Raw genomic sequence first — 22953 nt, 5'->3', positions numbered from 1 at the left:
CCTTAGTTGTGCATTTCTTAGGTTTCTGACTTTTTTGTGTTTTGGCAAGAGCAGGGGTATTCTGTTTTATTTATAACTCTGATGTTCTTGAATGGGAGTATGCACTAAAACCACTGCTGTCTACTTGCCCCCTTCAGCTAGCAGTGTGATTCCTAGATTGCAGAGATATACTCACATTAGCTCAAAAGAGTAGTGTAGCCACAGTAGCCTGAGGAATGGTATCATGATCCAGTTGCCCTGATTACGTACCCACAGGGTCCAGGTGGGTTTGTACTCATAGTAACTAGCCTGTGCCGCTGCTCACTGCTGCCCATGTTACTGTTACTACAACCATCGAGCTAGTGAGCTGCTGTGTGGCCCATGACAAATCACTTCCTGCCTCTGTGCCTCTGACTTTCCTGTGTGTGAGGTGGAGATACCAATGCTTGCCCACCTTTGGAAAGGGCTTTGGGATCCTTTGATAAAAGGAGCTATGCTAAGGCAGCTGGGGAGTACCAAAAGAGACTTGGAAATGTCAATTTTTAATTAAAAATCCCCAACCTGTCTTTGCAAACACTATTTGCTCCCCTTGGTGCTGGGCAGAGAGGAGGCAACTTTCCTTTAAGGGCACACATGGACCTGGACATGCTTGGAATGATTTGACTTAATGTATGCTCTGGTTATCACCTCTCCACCATACTAGTTGTTCCTTATATCTCTCAGCTCTCATACCCCACATGGGCTCTTACTTTCTTGCTTTCTAAGCCTCTGCTCCTTTGGAATCCTGTTCTGTTTGAGACTGGGATCTCAGGTCCATGTTCTTCAGGTCCTTAGCTGAGAAGCAGTGTCATTTAGCAGTTAAAGCACAGGGTGGGAAGTCAGGACTAGAGCTGGGTGAAACTACTGCAGAAAAGTAATTGGGGAGAGTCATTTGAATAAAGTCTGCTGGTTAATTTGTACAGAATCCACAACCCATTTCCTTTGTCCCTCACCAACATTAGCCTAAACGGGGTTTTAGGAACACAGGAATTGCCAGACAGGATTGGATCAGTGTTTCATGTCGTCTGGGATCCTGTCTTTGACAATGGCCAGTACTTGCAGCTTCAGAGGAAGCCAGCATTTTGCGGATGTTATGGGGCAGCTATGAGGGGATGAAGATTAATGTTGGAGGCATCCATGTAACTGCCTCCTGGTCTGTTTGGGATCAAAGGTCCCCCTCAGTGGCCTTGTGTTGGGCTGCTGCCCCGAAAGCACTAGTATGGCTGCCTCAGTGCCTCATTGGCATGGGATTGTCTAGGGTCTGTGTGGAAGGCTTGGGGGTATGTGAGGTGTGTCCCTTTCCCCACACTTCCAGCCAGTGGGTGAACTGGGGTTGCTGTGAGCTGTGCTGCCGTCTGAACATGGAGTTGGCCTACAGGCCTAGTGTTTAAAAGGGGCACGGGGGAATTTTCCATGGCTTCCATATGCTCACGTTTCCTGCTTGGCCTCCATGTGCCCTGCTGCAGATCGATTGGGAGCCAGTGGACAAACAAACAGGAAGGGGGTGATCAGATTAGGCTCTGCAGAGAGTCCTGGATTCTTGGAAGTGCAGTTTCTGGGAAAAAAAAAAATCACATGTAAAAACATTCCCAGGAAGCGACAGTGTGTGTTTCTGGGTGTTTGGACAGGGGTGTACACCCAGCCTTCTGTATCCCTTACTGTCTCCCCCCTGCTTCCCAACTCTAACCTGAGAGATTCACAGACCCTCAAACTTCATCTTCCCTTCTCCTTCAGGACACTTGAGCCAGGAATGGTATGACGCAAAGGGATGCTCCCAGGGGGTGCTGAGAAGCATCAAAGCCTGAAGGAAGCATTTGGGGTGCTAAGAGGGTTAACAAGCTATGTCCCTGCCCCTGCAGCTGTTAATTTTATATTTTGTGTTATGTGAAAGAAAAACATGGGGTTACTCTCCAGTTTCTCTGACAGTACTGATTATTATTAATATTTATTACTGTGCTATCATAGTGTATAGGAGCCCCAGTCATAGACCAGGAACTGATTGTGCTAGACGCTGTACAAACACAGAACATTGGGAAAGGCAGTCCGTGTTCCAGTGAGTTTCCAACCTCTAATACTCTGTTATCCCACTGCTGGGCCCACACATAGCTCTGCCAGTACACCTCAGCCCTGGCCTACAACCCACCCTGTGGTACCTGTCCTGCCCTCCAGTATGCACAATATTGAACTGCAGCATCCCTGTCCTACGTCTATTAAGCACAGAGGCTGCCAGCAGCACCTAATTGTTCAGGGTTTATGTGGTACTGTCATACAGCCACCGGAGGACGACTGGATATCAGCGGGCTCTTTTCTCTTGTACCCATAAGATTGCATGAGCCCCCCACCAAAGCCTAAGATGAATCGCTCTCTATACCTCTGCAGACAGCTTTCACACAGCAGTCTCCTAATGCAAATGGGAGGTAGGATGACATCAGCAAAGCAGTGCTTGTCCAAAGTTCACACTGTGTTCCATCCTGGGAGGCAGAGAAGTGCTTGGGCTGAAGAGGTTAGTTACACAGGAGCTTTTCACATTTAACTAGTTTCTTGAAGATGTTTTTCAAATAATTTTGTTCTTGTAATGAGCCTGGACTCAGTGAATAGTTTGTGATGAATAACTTATTCCATGAAATTCAGTTTTTTTTAATTTAATTCACAAATTTCCTGTGAACGGCTTGCAAAATCCTATTAACCTGTCAAATAATTTTCCTGAACAGTCATGGCCCTCGAAACAATCACTAACAGTTCATTGTGATCTTCCATATATGTGATCATTTTGATTGGAAACACACATCACACCCTGTGGTTTCTGTTCCCAAAGTGGATGACCATTAACTCTTAAAGCTTGACTCACTGTGGGTGCTACAGTGGCACAGCTACAGCTGTTTAGCATCATAGTTTAGGTGCTTCCTACAGCAACAGAAGGTTTTTTCCCACCAGTGTAAGTGTGACGAAGTGGGACTGTTCTTTCTGTTTCCTCTGAATACTGTAGGGGTGCCTCACTTCCCCCTATGCATTTCTTAAGTCTCTAGGTGGTAGGATAAAGGCCAGTGTGCATAAATGGCCGACACTGTCTCCTGGCAACTAATGGCCGGGGCCCTTCCCCCCTGCAAGGGGATAGCTAAAGGTGTTGGAGAACAAAGAGATCAGGTGACCTCCTGGCCCAGGAAAGAGACAAAGGCCAGAGAGGAGGGGCTGGAGAGTTTCAGTCTGGAGCTGGCTGGGGAGGAGGAGTGAAGTGCAGATGTGGGTATCTGGTTCACTGCCCCCCAAAAGGGACCTGGCTGAGGTGTCTGTTCTCTGTGTCTACAAGCTCTGTTTTAGACCCTGTTGCTATCATCTAATAAGCCTCAGTTTTACTGGCTGGCTAAGAGTCACGTCTGACTGCGAAGTGGAGGTGCAGGATCCTCTGGCTTCCCCAGGACCCTGCCTGGGCGGACTCGCTGTGGGAAGTGCACAGAGGGACAGAGGATGCTGAATGCTCCAAGGTCAGACCCAGGAAGGTGGAAGCCCTGTGAGTTGCTGGCCCAAAAGACAGTCTGCTCACAGAGAGGAGACTTCACCAGAGTCCTGACTGGCTTCATAGGGAGCAGCTCCAGATCATCGCCCAGGGACTCCGTGACAGTAAGAAATCCACCTCCCTGAGTGGCTGAAACTAGGTTGACAGAAGCATTCTTCCATTGACCTTCCAGCCTGTATACTGGGGGGGTTAGGTCAGTAGAGCTACAACACTCGGGTGTGAATTTTTCATGCTCCTGAGCGTTGTAGCTGGGTTGATCAACATTTTAAGTGTAGTCCAGGCCTAGGAATCAAGTTTCCGAGGTGGATGCTTGTACTTTGAATCTTAGATTTGCTGCTGATGTGAATGTTTTTGCTGTTGGAAAATGAGTAGAGAGAGGACATTCGGTGACCAGTGACAGATTTCCTATCCCTCAGTTCCCTCTCTGTCACACAGGGGTCAAATTTCTTACGGGAGTGTGGTGAGAATAAACCCATTAATGACTGCAAGGAAGTCAGATATCCCGGGGCATATGTAAGCATCTCTCTAGAAGACAGTGGAAAGGGGTGTGAACCTGGCCAGTTCAGATTCAGCATTTTGTTTCTAGCTAATAGTAACAAACAGGGTAAGGTGATTTTTGTTGGTATTTGCTCAGCTCTAGTCATGAGACTCTCAAGTATATTTCCACTTCCCCATCTTTGCATTACAAGCTGCCTGGCCATATGCTGCCTGCCGGATGGAGCTGCACAGGTGGAGAGCTTGTGGTTTGGGTTCTGGCGAGCAGTGCCCTGACTTTCTCTTTATGCAGCTGCAGTTCCAAGAAACACAGTGAACAAGAGACTCGGCCACAGGGAGGGGGAGCTAATACCGAGAACCTGTGAGAATGTGTGTGCTGGAGGGGTGGAGTCAGGGTCCATGGGGAACTGCGGGTGTTTGCAAATATGCACATTTATTTCACAATTAGCTCAGAAAGTGGAAAAAATAAACCATAGCATGAAGTTAGCTGGATTCAGACAGTAAAGTCAAACAAGTCACTGTGGAAAAGCAGCTGAGGGCTCGGTGGGTTGCTTTGTTAAGGCAGGTGAAAGTTCGAGAACCTCAGAATGATGGGTTTCAGCGTAGCAGCCGTGTTAGTCTGTATCCGCAAAAAGAACAGGAGTACTTGTGGCACCTTAGAGACTAATAAATTTATTTGAGCACATCTCCTTGTCAATTGCTGGAAATGGGCCATTTTCATTACCACTCAAACAGCTCTTTTTCTCTCCTGCTGCTAATAGCTCACCTTAACTGATCACTCTCCTTATAGTGTGTATGGTAACACCCATTGTTTCATGTTCTCTGTATGTGTATATATACATCTTCCTACTGTATTTTCCGCTACATACATGTGATGAAGCGGGCTCTAGCCCACGAAAGTTTATGCTCAAATAAATTCGTTAGTCTCTAAGGTGCCACAAGTATTCCTGTTCTTTTTTCAGAATGATGGGAATCAAGCAAGTGAATACACTTTTTTTTTTTTTTCCTGCTTGGTAAAGGAAATTTTTTGGAAAGCTCTTTCCCTCCCGCTAAACTCCAAGGATGCCCTGTTCTATTCCTTTTCCAGTCTCTTCTTAAATTCCCTCCCCGTGTCAAAGATGAGGAGGGGCTGGAAATTGCTGCCTCCAGAGGCTGTGAACAGAACCCCATTTGTCTGCCAAAGGGGTTACTAAAGCAATGTACTCACTGAGCCCAGGGCCCCTGAAGTTCTCCCAGCCTGGTTCAGTGGGGGTGCCAAATTCAGATCCCCACACACAGCAACCCTTTGCCCTTTTCCTACATCCCCAGCCCCTCATCCTATAAATATAGACGATTACATAGTATATGGATAACAGGTATTATGTATGGATCACCATGGATGGGGCTATTATGTATGGATCATCACAGGCTCTCAGAGCCTCTCAAATATTTGTGGATTTATCCCCACACTGCCCCTGTGAGATGAGGAATTATCATTATCGGCACTGTACAGGTGGGAGCCTGAGGTACAAAGAAAGAACATCACTTTCTCATTCTGTGGCAGAGATAGGAATTGAACCATGGTTTCCTGAGTCTCAGCCAGGAACCCTGCCGCAGTGCCATCCATCCTGCACAGGCTAAGCAAAGGCATAGAGCAGAGCTGTGCTGGACGATAGACAGCATGAAGGTGGGCCGTGCCCCTGCTTGCTGGACTTAGAATGAAGCAGATGGGCACTCCTTATGTAGGCAAGGATAGGAGCACTGCAGATTTGGGGCAATAACCTCTGCCCCTGCCCCCCTGGGTGGGACTGGAGGAAACTGGCCTCCTCATCTGGGAGGGAAATTCCCACACTAAATGCACCACTGGTCCAGCCCATCATCTCTACTCTATCCCCTTGTCACTCTTTCCCTCCTGGGGTCAGTATCCTGCCCTTGCCTTACTCCATCTGCTACACTCTAGGGTCACCATCCTCTTCTGTCCCTCCTTTCTGCAGCCTTCCCTTCTGCTGTGGATCACCTTTAGATATCCAGCCTCTGGGAGAAATGTACATCTCTCCTTGAAGGCTGTTAATGGCTTTGTGTGTCCCAGTCCCATTTCCACTGATGAAAGAAGAGGAGTATCTCACAGTCTGTCCCCCCTCTCCCTGCCCCCTCACTCCCTAAAGACTACTGCATGCCAGAGAAAAAGTGCTGGTAGGGGTTATTCTTGGGATTAGATGCAGAATTTTCTTTTAAACAACCTTCCCTCATGCACACTCGGTTGCATAGAAAGGAACATAAATCCAGCAGCTCTGCCGCTATCTGTAGCAGTGATTCAGATCAGCAGGATTTTGAGCGTGTGGGCTGCTCGCACACTGGCTCTGACATTTATTGTAAGCAATAATTTGCATTTTAATAGCCCCATAATTGAGCATTTCTTCATCAAGTGGATAACACATCTCTCCAGTGCCCAGTGATAAATATCTAACTAGGCTGAATATCTAAGGTGAATTGCTAATGTGTGTCTGAGGTTTTTAATATGCAGCAGTAAAAGCAAAACAAAATAATAGTTTGATGGTAACCAAGCACTGTGTTGACATGATGTGCACCATCTGATTCTTACCTTTCTGATCTTCACTTTTCCCAGCCGCCTGAGATAGAGAAACTCAGCACAAGTTTTCAGAGTCATGCCAAAAGGGGGAAAATGGCATAGCCTGGGGCATGGGAGACCTGAGTTCACTTCCCTGTTTTGTCACAGACTTCTTGTGTGACCTCAGACAAGTCACTCAGGCCTGGTCTACACTTAAATTTAGATCAGCCAAGTGTTGTTGCTCAGTTGCTTAGTTAAGCTGACCTAGCCCCCCGAATAGAAGCATTCTTCCATTGATCTAGCTACCACCACTTAGGGAGATGGATTACCTACGTCGATGGAAAAGCCCTATCCAGCAACATAGGAAGCATCTATGCTATGGTGCTACCAGAGCATAGCTACAGCTGTACCACTCTACCTCCCATAGTGTAGACATGGCCTCAGTCTCTTTTTGCCTCAGTTTGTTATCTTTACAATGGGGATAATAGCACTTCCCTACTTCACAGGGGTGTTGTGAGGATAAGTACATTAAATAATGATACGTGCTCACCATATTGTAGTTAATGGGGACATATAAACACCTAAGCTAAATAGGATGACTATATATCCAATTTCTGTAGATTTTAAGAGCACTGTGATTATTTGGTCTGATGTACTGCATGTAGTTCCTGCAGTAGAAGGAATTGCTCTTCCTTTTTATGTAATTGGCACTACTGAGCCAAATAAAGTGTCTGAACTAGAGCATATTTTTTAGAAAGGCATCCAATTCAATCAATTTAGAGACAGCAAGTGATGGAGAATGCACCACATCCCTTGATAATTTGTTCCAAAGGTTAATTACTTTGACTGTTAAAATGTTTCCTGTGATTTCCAATTAGAATTTTCATAACTTCATCTTCCAGCCCTTGGATCTTGTTATGCCTTTGTCTACTAGGTTAGTGGATTGAAATTACTGAAAGGAAATCTGCATTCTATAGCAGTATTTATTAGCTCAGTGAATACTCTCAATATGAGAATAATACTATATACACCTCTACCCCGATATAACGCGACCTGATATAACACGGGTTCGCATATAGCACAGTAACCCCGGGGCTCTGGCAATGGGGCTCGGGCGGTGCTTTAAAGGGCCCAGGCTTCCCACAGTTGCTGGAGCCCTGGGCCCTTTAAATCACCACTGGAGCCCTGCCACCGCTACCCTGGAGCTGTGGCAGCAGGGCTCTGCTGGTGATTTAAAAGGCCCAGGGCTCTGGCTGCTGTGGGGAGCCCCAGGCCCTTTAAATGACGGCTGGATCCCTGCCACCGCTACCCCAATATAACGGGGTTTCACTTATAACGCAGTAGGGATTTTTGACTCCCGAGGACCGCGTTATATCGGGGTAGAGGTGTATTGTATAATTAATATGTAAATCCAATTTAGAAACCTCTATTTCTAGCTTATATTTCTTATACCATGCTCATCACCATAGTATTTGAGCACTTTCCAGTATTTCATTAAGCAGCCTGAAACCTGTCACTTGTTGTTTGTTCTCTCAGCCTCTCCCCAGGGGAGCAGCATGTGCAGTGGAGAGGGTTTTTTGATAGGGTTTAGGAGGGCAGGTGTTAGTATACATATGGCTGTATGTTTATGTTAGGGAATGCAAGGTCAAAGAAATGTAGCTTGTACTTGGAGTGCAGGGTGGTGAGGTTTGTGCTCAGTTTCTCTATGGAAATGTCAAGTGCTGGCATCTCTAATATTTCCATTTTATTGCTACTCCCCAGCTGGAAGCTCCAGTCTGATGCAGAGTAGGATCTGGGGAATGAAGTTCCCATCTGAATACAAGCCTGTTTGCCAAGGGTTTATCTGTGTAGGGATATTGACTGGCAGAGCTGTAGTGGAATATCCTGCTATAGCTATCCCAGTATAACTGCCATTTGTGGACACACTATTCTGGAATAAAGTCACTTTTATTCTGGAATAGTGTCCACAGCGGGGTGTTATAGTGACACAATTAGTGTATGGCTACACTGCAGTTGAACAGCCGCCGCTGGCGCGTGTCAGCTGACACAGACTCGCAGGGCTCAGGCTGTGGAGCTTTAAAATTGCAGTGTAGATATTCAGACTTGGACTGGAGTCTGGGCTCTGGACCCTCCCCCCTTGCAGGGTCCTAAAGCTCGGGTTCCTTCCAGCCCAAGTCCAAACATCTCTATTGCAATTGTAAAGCTGTGTAGCCTGAGCCCCATGAGCCTGAGTCAGCTGACATGGATCAGCCACGCATGTTTAATTGTCATGGAGGCATACCCTTATTCTGGTTTTGCAATGCTGATCCATTTCCCTGTGCAGACAAGACCTTAGTCTCCTGGCTGTGTAATCACATGAGAGCTGATTTCTCCTAGATGAGCATATTTCCTATGTGAAATACCAGGGTGCTTGCCCTGGGATGGCGGTCTGTGAAGGAGAATACTATGCCTTTGAGGGACAGGCTGGAACCTACAGCTGGGGCAGCCTGGGGTAATCCAGAGGGCTTTTCTCCACCCTAGAGCTGGGCTACATAAACAGGAAGAGGAAGCAGAGCAAGAGAGGGAGGAGCGGAAGCCATACAGGCTTCAGGAGGGTGGTGGGGTTGTTTCTGCTCAGGCTCTAGGAAATTGACCTAACTAGAGAAACCTGCAGCTCATAAATATGGCAAATGCCAGGCACTGCACAACATAGATGGTCTGATAGTGGGGACTGCTTGTTCCTTGGATCAAGGAGCACTGGACCTAAAGAAGAAGCAGTGCCGGTGAAGAAGCTGAGACACAATGAGATAGTGAACAGCCAGCTCAAGGAAATAAGTCTTCAGGTCAGCCAAGTCTAGACAGATTTGCAGGCCAAGTTGGAAGAGAGACGTTTCTCCAGGGACAATATTTTGGCTCGATCCATAAAACTGGACCAGGAATATGCCAGCCTGAGGGCAAAAGAAGAAAACAGTGAGCAGCAGCATTTGTTGTTGGAGAGAGACCTGGAAGAGCTTCATGAGGAAATACTCTGGCAATATGAGATCATTGAGGCATAGATTAAGAAGGAACTATTGCTCTGTACTCACTCCCTGTGATTGTCTCCTCTGTGTCACACTGGAGTGTTCCTGTAAGCATCGCCCTTTTGTAAGTGATCAGAGACGGCCAGCATGCAAGGGCACCCTTGCTGACCAAGCTTTCTGGGTACTAACCCCTTCTGAGGATGTGAGGAAGAATGCTGCTTCATGTTTGCAGCCAGCCTCCCTAAAACCAGCTGATTCTGCTCCAAGAGAGGGGCCTTGTCTTCACAACACATGCTTTGCTGGACTAAGTCAGAGTCCCCTAATGAAGGCGCAGCTTATGCCGACAGAAGTTTTTCCGGCAGCATGTTTACACCACCTCCCTGAGTGACATTAGCTAGGTTGACGGGAGCCAAGATATCAGCCAAGTTGCGTCTACGCTGGGTGGGTTTTCTTGTTGGCTGTGGGGCAGTTTTTTCACACCGCTGACGAATGTAGCTATGCCAACAGCACTTTGCAGTGTAGACCTGGCCAGAGACAGCATGCTAGAACACCATACACTGTGTCCTGAGTTCACCTGCATGTGCTCTGACCCTGCTGCAGGAGGAATCCGCAGACAAGGAGCTCCCTTTAAAAATAGGCCAGTCAAACTGCCTTTCCTACAGTCAGGTCCAGGTCAGGGGAACATTGAAACAAGCCAGGCTGCTCATCAACTGCAAGCTCCAGTTCTTGCTCGGGACAGAGTATATGTGGATTTTTTTTCATTAATGGGTTGAAGAGCAGCTCATGCCTTGTACAAAATGTTTCTGGAGGTTTCTTAGGAAGTCAACTGACCTCTCCCAGGTATTTCACCTGCTCGTCTTCCTTTATTGCTAGGGCTAGCTCCCTACTTGGAAATATTATCTTTGTTTCTTAAGGGCTCAACTGCCACAGTTCCTTATTTCTTCACCTGTTTGCAACATCTTAACTGTTTCCACACTAGCTTGCTGTGATGCCACAAACTGGTCTGTGGTATGGAATAACCAGCAGAGACGGATGAACCAAGCTTTTTTGCCTGAGGCCTCCTGTGCTCTCTAATCCACTTTAGGCCTGATTTCCAAAGCAGGGTGTGGGAAAATGCTGGGATGTCCATGCAAATAGGGTTCACTCTGCAGGCAGCTTAATGCTGGCTCCTGAGAAAAATCTAGCATTTTACATAAAGGACTTTGACCTTCCTACCAGTCACGCATTGTTACTTTATGGATTGACATAGAATGCTGCTAGTAAGAATGGGAGGCCTGTAATTTACCCTGGAGCATCTTTCTGCTCATATACCTGTTGGCAAAATCCATGAGGTTCTTTGTTGTGGGTTTTTATATGTGATTCACAATCAAGATCCCAGTGCTGACTTGTCAAAATAAAATAAAAATCCATGCTAGCAGCCAGCCATTCCTGAGTGTCACCCTACAATAACAAACCAGCGTGTGTAGTTGTGCATTGCAAGCCAACACAGGAAGCCCACTTGATTAGGCCATTTACTGTATTTCTTGTCCATCTGTTGGTTGGCCTAATGCTTTAGAGGTTGATCTTAGGGGGTTACATGCTCACCACCAAACTATTTCAAAGCATGAGTAGAGTTTCGACATGGCAAGGCTAAGGCTGGTAAGTAGTGAGGCTTTCAGAGATAAAAGTTAATGAGTGTGGCAAAAGAAGGTGGGGAGGAGAATGTGTGTGTTCCAGCTGCTTATTCTTTTCAAATGTCCTAAAAGATATCAAAGGATCTGTAGGGCACTCGCAGATTTGGTTATAGTCAAAGCACTATGTGGAGCTGAAGTTGTTTTTGGGATCTTAATCCTGCTGCTGCCACGTGTTGCTTTTTTAAAAATAGAGAGATGTATTTGATTTGTTTACAAAGGTGAGAAATGGAGCTCTTTCACCTTCCCTTCCCAAGCTCTCTGGTGTTAGTTTGAGTCATCCTCAGACCCTCCCCCCCCCCCCCCCCCCAAAATAGCTCACTATCTCTTTTCTGCTAGGATCTTGTCTCCTTGGTGTTGGAAGAAGAATTACAGAGGAGCGGGAGCCCTGCAGTTACTGCGGATCACCAGTGCCCCACTGTTGTCCCTCACCCTGTGATCCTGGAGATCGGCTGTGGCTCAGGGGCTATTGCACTGAGTTTACTGAGCAAACTGCCCAAGGTGAGTGAGCTTTTGCTCCTTTGTATTATGGTAGAACTGAGTCCCATTGCGACAGGTGTTGTACTGACGCATAGCAAAAAGATGGTCCCTGCCCCCAAAGAGCTGACAGTCTAGGTATAAGGCAAGAGACAACAGGTGGATACAGACAGACAAAAGAGCACAAGGAAAGAATGAGGCATTTGTGAGCAATGCAATGAGCAGTATTCACAGTTCACCAGCTACCTGATTTCTGCCAAGAGCCCATTTTGGTGCCTGTCCCTTCCCCAGTAACATAATCTGTCACTGGTAAAGGAGGAAACACAGTCACAGAAAGGACTGGGATCTATACGTGACTAAAGCCCCCTTCAGTTTCAGGTTATCAATCACGTTGGATATATCCCACCCCCAACTCAGACCACAGTGGATAATCCCTGCTGAGTGCTCCAGGAGAGGGAGAATGACCCAAGGTCCCTGCCCACATGCCATGGGGAGAAAAAGGCCTTCCTTTGCTCCAGATCCGGAGATCAGTTCATCCCTCAGACTCATCCAGGCTGATTATCACCTGGGAGAAGAATCAGTGGTGTGCCATCTATGTATGCTAGGCATGCTTTACATGCTGACCCATTGTGTGTTGTCCAACTGGTAGCTCGTGGGCTGCATCCGGCCCGCAGAATAACTCCGTCCAGTTCCCATGATGGAGGACACCATGTGGTAGAACAAAATGGCGTCTTCCACACAGCATCATCTTGGCCCATTGGTACATGCGAGGTCACGCTGCATGGAGGACACTATTTTGGATGCTTAAGGCATGTCAGTGAGTTGTTGCATGCTGTAATAAAACTGTCCTGGCAAGCTACTGAGAAGAAGCATCGAGTGTTGGTGTGTAAGGTCTATGGAGGGTCATGCCTGTAGCTCATGTCCCTTCGCCCAGTGACCTGTTGGGCTGATGTTTAGTTTTCACTAGGCCAAATTATAAATTGCTCTGGTTTCCCTACTCAAGCATCACGCTGCTCTCCTTGCCTTTCAGACTTAAATGACTGTGTCAGTCTGTCACGTCAGCCCTTCCCCCAAATGGCCAACATGCATGAGCCTTGAGTGAACAGACCAGCTTAAATCTGTGCTGGCTTTCACACCCCACAACCATACTAGTGTCTATGACATGTATATCAAGACAGGATTTGACCCTAAAGTGCTGTATTAAGATAAAGAACTAGCAACTTGTCATGCATGGTTACAGCGAGGATAGAGCTCTCTGCAGAACAGACTGCGAACCCAGGTCACCTGTCCCAGCATACAGTGTGTCTCCTTTTAAAGCTGGAGTGGATTTCTTAGGGCATGGATTCTCTCTGCATTAGAGATGAGGAACCCATGAAGCTCTTCCCTCTCTACCCTTCACTCTCTCTGTTCTGCTGGGCTGCTCTGTCCCAAGTTACCAGTTGATACCGTCAAGCTGTCTGGAGTGGCTCACAAACATGGGTGCAGCCTCAAGGCAGCCTTACAAATCGGGGCACAAACCCCAAACTGATTATATGTTGTATAATTAGATTTTGCCAACAGAGTATCAACTGTGAACTCCTAAAGCACTATAACAGCCTTATTCTGGAGTCACAGACTGTCCCCCTTGGGCACTCTTGCCTCCCAGACAAGCCTGCCATTGTGATAGATGGTCTCTTACACCAAAAATCACAACAATATTCAGGTTACTTCTGGTCCCAGACACTTACCCCAGGATAATTGTACCTTATCTCTCTCCCTAAAGACAGTGCTTGTAGCCAATTCTGTGATAAACTAACTAAAGATTTATTAACTAGGAAAAGATAAATAAGTTATTTTACAAGATTAAAGCAGGAAAACACACATGGGTGCGCACGCACATGAGTTACAGTCTTAGGTTTCAAAAGGCAATAGAAGCTGCTATAATTTGCAAGCTCTAGATGTCCATTAGGACTTACCGAAGCTAAACAGCTGGGGATCCCTTGCTTATGCTTGGAAGTATTGCCTCCTCCCTGAAGTCCAAACAGCATAGGGACACAGACCCTTCTGGTCAGAGATTTTTATTCCCTTCTCCAGAGTTCAAATTGTTATGGTGTGAGGGTTTGTATATGTCCCCTCTTCCTGGGTGTGGGAGGAGCAATCAGGAAAGTCTTTTGTCTGCTGATGTTACACAGTGGTTCATCTGGTGTCTATAGGCCGCCTTTTGTCGGGCAGGAGATCACACCTCTTGTGATAAACTGGTATCTTACACTTGGTAATGCTTCTCTCCTAACAGTGTGGGTTTCCAGTTTCATAGCCAACATTTAACTATTACCATCTCCCAAATAATAGCTATTATAATTGAGATTAATGCAGGCAGCAACTCATACTCATTTCATTAAGTCCAAACTCTCAATACATTTCTAAAAACTTAACATCTGTTTTAACAATGCTAACACACAGGTGAGCCAGATTGGTTTCCAGCTATGCATTTGTCAATGTTCAGTGTGGCCTAGGGGTCTTGGCATGAGTTAGCACCTGGTCTGCCAGCATCACAGATACATTTAGGACTAAGTCGTTAGCTGATGCAAACCAGTGTAGCTCTTCTGACTCCAGCTGATTCAAGCCAGCAGAAGTCTGTCCCTAAGACTTTTAGTAAGGTAAAATGCTAGCAATGGTAATGAAAATATTCAGTTATCCTGATGGCCTAGCTACAAGTGACTATACAACCTCAAAGTGTCCTTCTACCACGGAAGTCCTAAGATGGATTCTTCAGGGGCTATTTCTGATTTTGGTGTTAGAACGACAGAGGAACCCTTTCCAATACTTTATATTGGCATCGTCTGTCTCGTTTGCCCCTTTTGCCACAGCCTGTATGTCCAGTCATCAGCCAACAGCAATAATGTTGGTGACAAAATGTGTGTTTTGTTTCCTTCTGTGCCAGAGCCGGGTAATCGCTGTGGATAAAGAGGAATCTGCTGTGAATCTCACCAGAGAGAATGCTCAGAGGTAGGAACACATGCATTGCTCATTTTTTCTCTCTTTGAATGTCCATTGCTTCCTAGAACCCCTCACACTGATCCTTGAGACAAGTGAATAGCCACCGAAGTCCTGGCTTATGATTGTCAAATATGCCCAGTGTCTCAGCTCAGGCTGGATATCATGTTCATCACCATCAGGCACCAGCGTGCGTTAAATGCTTTGAACCTCCGGAAAGACCAGAGAAAATTAGGAATTTTTGGAACAAATTTTCCCTGAATTTTTACTTCGGTACAAGAAATCCCTTTTTCTGACCTGTGAATCCCCTTTGCCAGACCACCAGCTGGGAAGGCAATGGAATAATAGCCATGTTTTGTACTTATGTCTCACCTTTCTTGCAAGGAGACCAAATTTGGGTCAGTAGACTTGTCCCTGTTTTGTGAATGGGAAAACTGAGACCTAGTGAATGTCTCAGATTCACAGAGTCTGGTCCATGCCACAGGCTATTACCAGTGCCTTGAGAGTGACCCCTGTAGTGTGCTGGGTCCCAAGGACCCACACAATTCTACAGGACAGGGCTGCAGCCTCAGAAACTGAGAAACTGGGTCTTCGGGCACCAGAGAACCCTGTCTCCTTCCATGGCTCCCTGCAGCAAGTCTAGCCAAGCAGGACTCCTGCAGGAGGCTTGTACTGTAACCATTCAGGGCTCTCTGTGAGGATTTGCGGTGACACTAGGCAGCCTTTTCTAAAACAGTGTAGGGTTTATGAGTTGACTGGAACACAGCATTGGCTATCCTGAGGTGAATGTAGAGAATCTCAGGTTAAGAAATGGTCCAAACTGGCCAAGCCAGTCAGCCAGCCAAGCTGTCATAGATTCCATTCCAGGCTCTCTGTCAGTCCTCGGAGAGAGCTGCTGAGTCCCTCCAAGAACCCAAACTTATCCCCGTCCTGCTGACCCATGCTGAGTTCACATGTTTCTGAGATAATGTCAGTAGGTGCGGCTTCCTTTGTCTTTCTGGATCCTCCGTTGATATGGGTCACTTACAGCCAGTCCTCCAACGATCCATTCATTTCATCCCAGACAGCGAAGTGACACAGAATCTCATAGCCTCCGTTCTGCCCCAAAAGCCACATTCTAACCCTTTTTGCAATCATTGGGTAGCAATTCAAAGTACATGGGGAAACTGAGGAACACAAAGGCATAATAAAAATATTACAGAAAATTGCTACGTGGTCACATCATGTCACAAAGCGAGTCAGTGACAGAGCCAGTAACAGAATCCAGAATGCCTGGCTCCCTCTGACTCACTACACCATATTGACTCCCTTTCCAGACAGGGCCTTGCTTCTCTTCTTACTTCTAGATTTTTATATTGTTCCTCAGGCAGCACCTAGACTTCTGGGTGTGTCAATGTGGTGTCCCACAGCATCCTTCTTCCTCTCTGGGCTGTCGCTAGCACTGACTTGTAACCAAATGAACTATAATCCACAGCAGCCACCTGTGCTGTGGCTTGGTTTTAAGGGCTTCAGAATCAGCTCTGCTCTGCAGCTGTCTAATGCCACAATGCAGTCTCCCATAACTGTCATTTGACAATGAAATCATGGTCAGGACAGTGCTGGTGTCAGAATGACACTGTCTCATTTACTCCTCAGCTCCCTGTGCCAACTCTGCTCTCTGTACACCAGTGGAAATCCAGCGTGACTCCACGTGAGTTAATACAGGTTGTAACTGACACCAGAATCTGGCTTCCTTATGTTTCTTTGCATCATGGGACCTATCCTGTGTAGCACCTGCAGGAAGTACAGTGCAGGGGGAGAGGAGGACAGGTGGTTTGATCATTCCCTTACATCCCCAGGATTCTGGGCTGCTCTAGGTGCTGAAATGGCCCCTGGTATAGATTAGAGTACCTTTGAGGCTGCTCTAATCTACACCAATTTACAGCAGCTTCCTGAGAATTCCCAGAGGGCTGTTCCACAGTCTGGAGCAGTCCCGAATCTTCGTAGTGGTGTGCACTGTGGCGATTCCCCTTTCTACCCTCTATGTGCCTCCCCTGCCTCTTCGCACAGAGACTTACAAAGCGTGGGGCTGGAGGGTGGGGGGAGTGCAACATAGGGCTGCTTAAGTGGCCCTATGCAATGGGGAATTCTGCCCCAGCTCCTTGCAATACAGTTTTGGCCCTTACATGCCAATGGAGTGAGTATAGGGGCTAGAGCACAGAACTGAGTCTGTCCCACCATGTCCACCGCACCCCCCCAACTGTTTCTTCACTCGCACAACCAGCATATCCCGGTGCTGTTCTAGGGGGAGGGGAGGGGGCAAATGAGGTAGAGTAGAATCGACCTCTGCCCAAATGTCAGACACTCTTACAATGGGTTGATGTTGTAATAGGAAGAACGGCAGCTGGATTTTCATCTCCCTGGCTGAGTTTGTAGCTCTGACAGTCAGAGAACTCATCCCCTCGCTCCTTTACTGTGCTAATTCAATCAGGAGTAGTAAACATGGAGCCAAACAATCTCACATGCGCAAACCTGCCACTGTTTTGAAAGAATCCATCCTGTTGTCTGATCAAAGCCACTGTTGTGCTCACCCTCCTTTTAAAGCCCCATGTCACAGGTAACATGCCTAAAAGGGAAGGGGGCTTGGATGAGAATCTTTGTCAGCTAATCATGTCGCTCCCAGGTCACCCAGAGGGGTGCACTGCAGATAGACATGTTACACTCCCTTTGTTCCCCACTGCCAATGTGTGCTGGTCTTTCAGACCACAAGCTGGGGTCTAGGAATGGAACAGGACTCATTCTCACCATGTGGAGCATGGGTAATAAGCAGGAAGAACTGGAAGTGCTAATAAATAAATACAACTATGACATTGTTGGCATTACTGAAACTTGGTGGGATAATACACACGACTGGAATGTTGGTGTGGGTGGGTATAGTTTGCTCAGGAAGGATAGACAGGGGAAAAAGAGAGGAGGTGTTGCCTTATATATTAAAAATGTACACACTTGGACTGAGGTGGAGATGGACATAGGAGACGGAAGTGTTGAGAGTCTCTGGGTTAGGCTAAAAGGGGTAAAAAACACGGGTGATGTCGTGCTGGGAGTCTACTACAGGCCACCTAATCAGGTGGAAAAGGTGGATGAGGCTTTTTTCGAATACCTAACAAAATCATCCGAAAAGATTTGGTGGTGATGGGGGACTTCAACTATCCAGATATATGTTGGGAAAATAACACTGTGGGGCACAGACTATCCAATAAGTTCCTGGACTGCATTGCAGACAACTTTTTATTTCAAAAAGTTGAAAAAGCTACTAGGGGGGAAGCTGTTCTAGACTTGATTTTAACAAATAGGGAGGAACTTGTTGAGAATTTGAAAGTAGAAGGAAGCTTGGGTGAAAGTGATCATGAAATCATAGAGTTTGCAATTCTAAGGAAGGGTAGAAGGGAGTACAGCAGAATAGAGACAATGGATTTCAGGAAGGCGGATTTTGGTAAGCTCAGAGAGCTGATAGGTAAGGTCCCATGGGAATCAAGACTGAGGGGAAAAACAACTGAGGAGAGTTGGCAGTTTTTCAAAGGGACGCTATTAAGGGCCCAAAAGCAAGCTATTCCGATGGTTAGGAAAGATAGAAAATGTGGCAAAAGACCACCTTGGCTTAACCATGAGATCTTGCGTGACCTACAAAATAAAAAGGAGTCATATAAAAAATGGAAACTAGGTCAGATTACAAAGGATGAATATAGGCAAATAACACAGGAATGCAGGGGCAAGATTAGAAAGGCAAAGGCACAAAACGAACTCAAACTAGCTATGGGAATAAAGGGAAACAAGAAGACTTTTTATCAATACATTAGAAGCAAGAGGAAGACCAAGGACAGGGTAGGCCCACTGCTCAGTGAGGAGGGGGAAACAGTAAGGGGAGACTTGGAAATGGCAGAAATGCTTAATGACTTCTTTGTTTCGGTCTTCACTGAGAAGTCTGAAGGAATGTCTAATATAGTGAATGCTTACGGGAAGAGGGTAGGTTTAGAAGATAAAATAAAAAAAGAGCAAGTAAAAAATCACTTAGAAAAGTTAGATGCCTGCAAGTCACCAGGGCCTGATGAAATGCATCCTAGAATACTCAAGGAGTTAATAGAAGAGGTATCTGAGCCTCTAGCTATTATCTTTGGGAAATCATGGGAGACAGGGGAGATTCCAGAAGACTGGAAGGGGGCAAATATAGTGCCCATCTATAAAAAGGAAAATAAAAACAATCCAGGAAACTACAGACCAGTTAGTTTAACTTCTGTGCCAGGGAAGATAATGGAGCAGGTAATTAAAGAAATCATCTGCAAACTCTTGGAAGGTGGTAAGGTGATAGGGAATAGCCAGCATGGATTTGTAAAGAACAAATCGTGTCAAACTAATCTGATAGCTTTCTTTGATAGGATAACGAGCCTTGTGGATAAGGGAGAAGCGGTAGATGTGATATACCTAGACTTTAGTAAGGCATTTGATACGGTCTTGCATGAATTCTTATAGATAAACTAGGAAAGTACAATTTAGATGGGGCTACTATAAGGTGGGTGCATAACTGGCTGGATAACCGTACTCAGAGAGTAGTTGTTAATGGCTCCCAATCCTGCTGGAAAGGTATAACAAGTGGGGTTCCGCAGGGGTCTGTTTTGGGACCGGTTCTGTTCAATATCTTCATCAACGATTTAGATGTTGGCATAGAAAGTACGCTTATTAAGTTTGCGGACGATACCAAACTGGGAGGGATTGCAACTGCTTTGGAGGACAGGGTCAAAATTCAAAATGATCTGGACAAATTGGAGAAATGGTCTGAGGTAAACAGGATGAAGTTCAATAAAGATAAATGCAAAGTGCTCCACTTAGGAAGGAACAATCAGTTCTTCTTCGAGTGATTGCTCATATCCATTCCAGTTAGGTGTGCGCGCCGCGCGTGCACATTCGTCGGAAAACTTTTACCCTAGCAACTCAGTGGGCCGGCAGGTCGCCCCCTAGAGTGGCGCCATCATGGCGCTTGATATATACCCCTGCCGGCCCACCCGCTCCTCAGTTCCTTCTTACCGCCCGTGTCGGTCGTTGGAACAGTGGAGCGCGGCTTAGCTGACCTCCACTTCCCTAGCTACTCGTAGTTCTCGTATATAGTTATGCAGTATAATCCTTTTATATATATATTTGTATAGTTATACGTTTTTTCTTTGCTAACATAGTTAGTTTAGTTAGCGGGGTTCAGGAAGTAGCCCCTTCCATGAACCCGGTGCCGGAGCCCATGCACGGCTCATCGAGTTTTAAAATGGGCTCGGCCTGCCAGAAGCCGATGCCGAAGGGAGATCCACACGACTCCTGTTTGAAGTGCCTCAGGGAATCACACTTGACAGCTAAGTGCCCCATTTGCAAGACTTTTAAGCCGAGAACAGAAAGGAGCGGGACTTTCACTTACCCCTCCACCTTGGGCGCTGAGCGATGATCAAGCGGCTGGCAGAAGCGCCTCATCGGCACCGGACCCCGCCGGTACTACCAAGGCCTTTCGGCACCGGCCGTCGCCGGCACCGAAGTCGACTCGGCACCGCTCCCTTCTTCCGAGGTCGAGAGAGCCTATGATTCCTGCTGGTGCCTGACGGCTCCCCGGCACGCGCCGTGGTTGAGCCCCCTGCTCCTGCTGCTTCCGTGCCACCTGCATCGCAGCCAGAGAGCTCGTCTAAGTTGGATTGCCCGGCACCGACGCCTGCAGAGGCACCCATGACATCAGCACCGTCGATTCCAGTCCCCCAGGGCCACTGAATCCGGTGCCTGACAGCTCCCCGGCACGCGCCGTGGTAGAGCTTATTGCTCCTGCTGCTTCCATGCCAACTGCACCGCAGCCAGAGAGCTCGTGTAAGTCGGATCGCCCGGCACCGACGACGTCGGCACTGTCGATCCCGGTCCCACAAGGGCCGTAGAATCCGGTGCCTGACGGCTCCCCGGCACGCGCCGTGGTTGAGCTACTGCTCCTGCTGCTTACGTGCCAGCGGCACCGCAGCCAGAGAGCTCGTCTAAGTCGGATCGCCCGGCACCGACGACGTCGGCACCGTCGATCCCGGTCCCACAAGGGCCGTAGAATCTGGTGCCTGACGGCTCCCCGGCACGCGCCGTGGTTGAGCTACTGCTCCTGCTGCTTCCGTGCCAACGGCACCGCAGCCAGAGGGCTCGTCTAAGTCGGATTGCCCGGCACCGACAACGTCGGCACCGTCGATTCCAGTCCCACAAGGGCTATTGAATCCGGTGCCTGACGGCTCCCCGGCACGCGCCGTGGTTGAGCTTATTGCTCCTGCTGCTTCCGTGCCGACGGCACCGCAGCCAGACAGCTCATCTAACTCGGATCGCCCGGCACTGACACCTACCGAAGCTCTGACGACCTCGGTACCGTCGATCCCGGTCCCACGAGGGCCGTCGAATCCGGTGCCTGACAGCTCCCCAGTATGCACTGTGGTTGAGCCTGCTGTTCCCTCCACGCCAGAGACGTTATCAACGGCGAGGGATCTCATTGCCATGACAGAGTCGATGCTGCCTGACCCCGGCACCGCCGGTGCGGGTAATGCAGTCTCTTCATGTGACCGTCCTCTGTCAGCACAGCAGAGCGGCACCGTTCATGATCACGGTCCCGCAGACACTCCAGGTCCTGTCGGCACGTCCGACACCACTTGCAGTCCCGGTGCTGTTTTCCTCATCGGTACTGGTCGCACTCGCTGCACCAGTCGGTATCCCGTTCGCCGACCCGCTATCGGCACCGTTCCGACTCCCGGCACCGCGACAGGTACCTTGACTCCTGTAGCCTCTCCCCGAGCCTCAAGATCTCAGTCGACCTCCCGGCATCGTTCTGGTTGCGGGTCTGGATCTCGTTCCAGGTACCGGTATGCCTCCCGGTGCCGGTCCCCGGTGCCGAGTTGGGCATGGTCCGATAGAGTCAGAGACTCTACCTGTGCCTTCTTTTAGTATCTCCATGGCCATCCGGACACGCATCCATGTCATTCCACATGCACAGATTTTATGCTCAGGACCACGATTCTGATATGATGGCCAGCGGGCGCCAGCCCCGAAACCGAAAGAGGCTTGGCGAATGAACCTGCTTGGCCGCCGGGTGTACTCTGCAGAGGCCCTGCAGCTCTGGGTAGCAAAGCAACAAGCCTTGCTTAGCTGCGATAACTATAGCACCTGGGTGAAGGTAGTTTAGTTTATGGAGTTTCTCCCTCAAAACTCCCGCCAGGAGTTCGCTGCCATCTTGGAGGATGGGGGAAAGAAGGTACCCAGAGCGTCCCTCCAGGCCTCGTTGGACGCAGCAGACTCTGCAGCCAGTACTCTGGCCTTTGGTGTCGCCATGAGGTGCATTTCATGGCTTCAGGTTTCAAACCTCCGGCCAGAGCTGCAGTATGCCATTCAGGATTTACCCTTTCTTGGTAAAGACCTCTTCGCGGCAAAGACAGCCCCAGGCTGCGAAGCCTGATGGGCAATAGGGTCCTAATGCACTCTCTCAGCATGCATATGCCAGCGACCAAACGCAGGCCTTTCTGTCCCCAGCCGCCATACTCTGTGCCTAGCCAGAGACAGGACTTTGGCAAACAGCGAGGCCAAGGTGGTCGCAGACGAACGTCAGGACCCCTAAAGAGCCAAGGTCAAGGTCCCTCGCAATTACCACTGGGACCAAAGACGAACCTTCCAAGGTGCGCCTGAGGGCGGTGTCCCAGTCACAGGCCGGGATCCCAATCCCGCTTTCTCCTGGCGTGGCCCCAGTTAATTTCAGATCACTGGGTCCTGCGCACGATGGAGCATAGGTACCACCTCTAATTTGCTCCAGCCCTGTCCCCCTTCAGCAGACGAAAGGGGCAAGGGGTTTTACTCCCGTAATGCCCTAGTCCCCCACTCGAACGCAGGTCTCAGACCTTTCTGGTCCTGCACGGACTCAACCGGTTTAGGATAAGGTTGAAGTGCCGCACGGTATCACTGGGAACCATTATTCCATCCTTGCCTCCTGGGAGCTACTATGCCGCCCTGGATATGAAGGACGCGTACTTTCGCAATGCCATCTTCCCTCCGCACAGGAGATACCTCCGCTTTCTAGCCAACTGTCAGTTCTTCTGGTTTACAGCCATAGTCGCCGCCTACCTTCGCTGATGTCGGATATGCGTTTTTCCGTACCTGGACGATTCGCTTATCCGAGGAGACTCTGAGACACAAACCACTCAGCGCGTGGGCATCGTCACGGTCTTATTCACAGGTCAAGGCCTGATG

The 22953-nt window shown here is 48.2% G+C and overlaps 1 protein-coding gene across 3 annotated transcripts in view; it reads left to right on the top strand.

Annotated features, from left to right (window-relative positions):
• HEMK1 (HemK methyltransferase family member 1) overlaps nucleotides 1-22953 on the top strand; it is a 51453-nt gene that overhangs the window by 11291 nt on the left and 17209 nt on the right. For all 3 annotated transcript variants that reach the window (XM_030569548.1, XM_030569547.1, XM_030569546.1), the window contains exons 5-6: nucleotides 11584-11745; nucleotides 14642-14706. In XM_030569548.1, the coding sequence (XP_030425408.1) occupies nucleotides 11584-11745; nucleotides 14642-14706 (227 nt within the window). The remainder of the gene's footprint in view (nucleotides 1-11583; nucleotides 11746-14641; nucleotides 14707-22953) is intronic.

This window comes from Gopherus evgoodei, chromosome 7, assembly GCF_007399415.2.
Source record: "Gopherus evgoodei ecotype Sinaloan lineage chromosome 7, rGopEvg1_v1.p, whole genome shotgun sequence".
Lineage (NCBI taxonomy): Eukaryota > Metazoa > Chordata > Testudines > Testudinidae > Gopherus > Gopherus evgoodei.
Note: the sequence above shows the minus strand (reverse complement) of the source record. Positions and strands in the feature narration are given on the sequence as shown.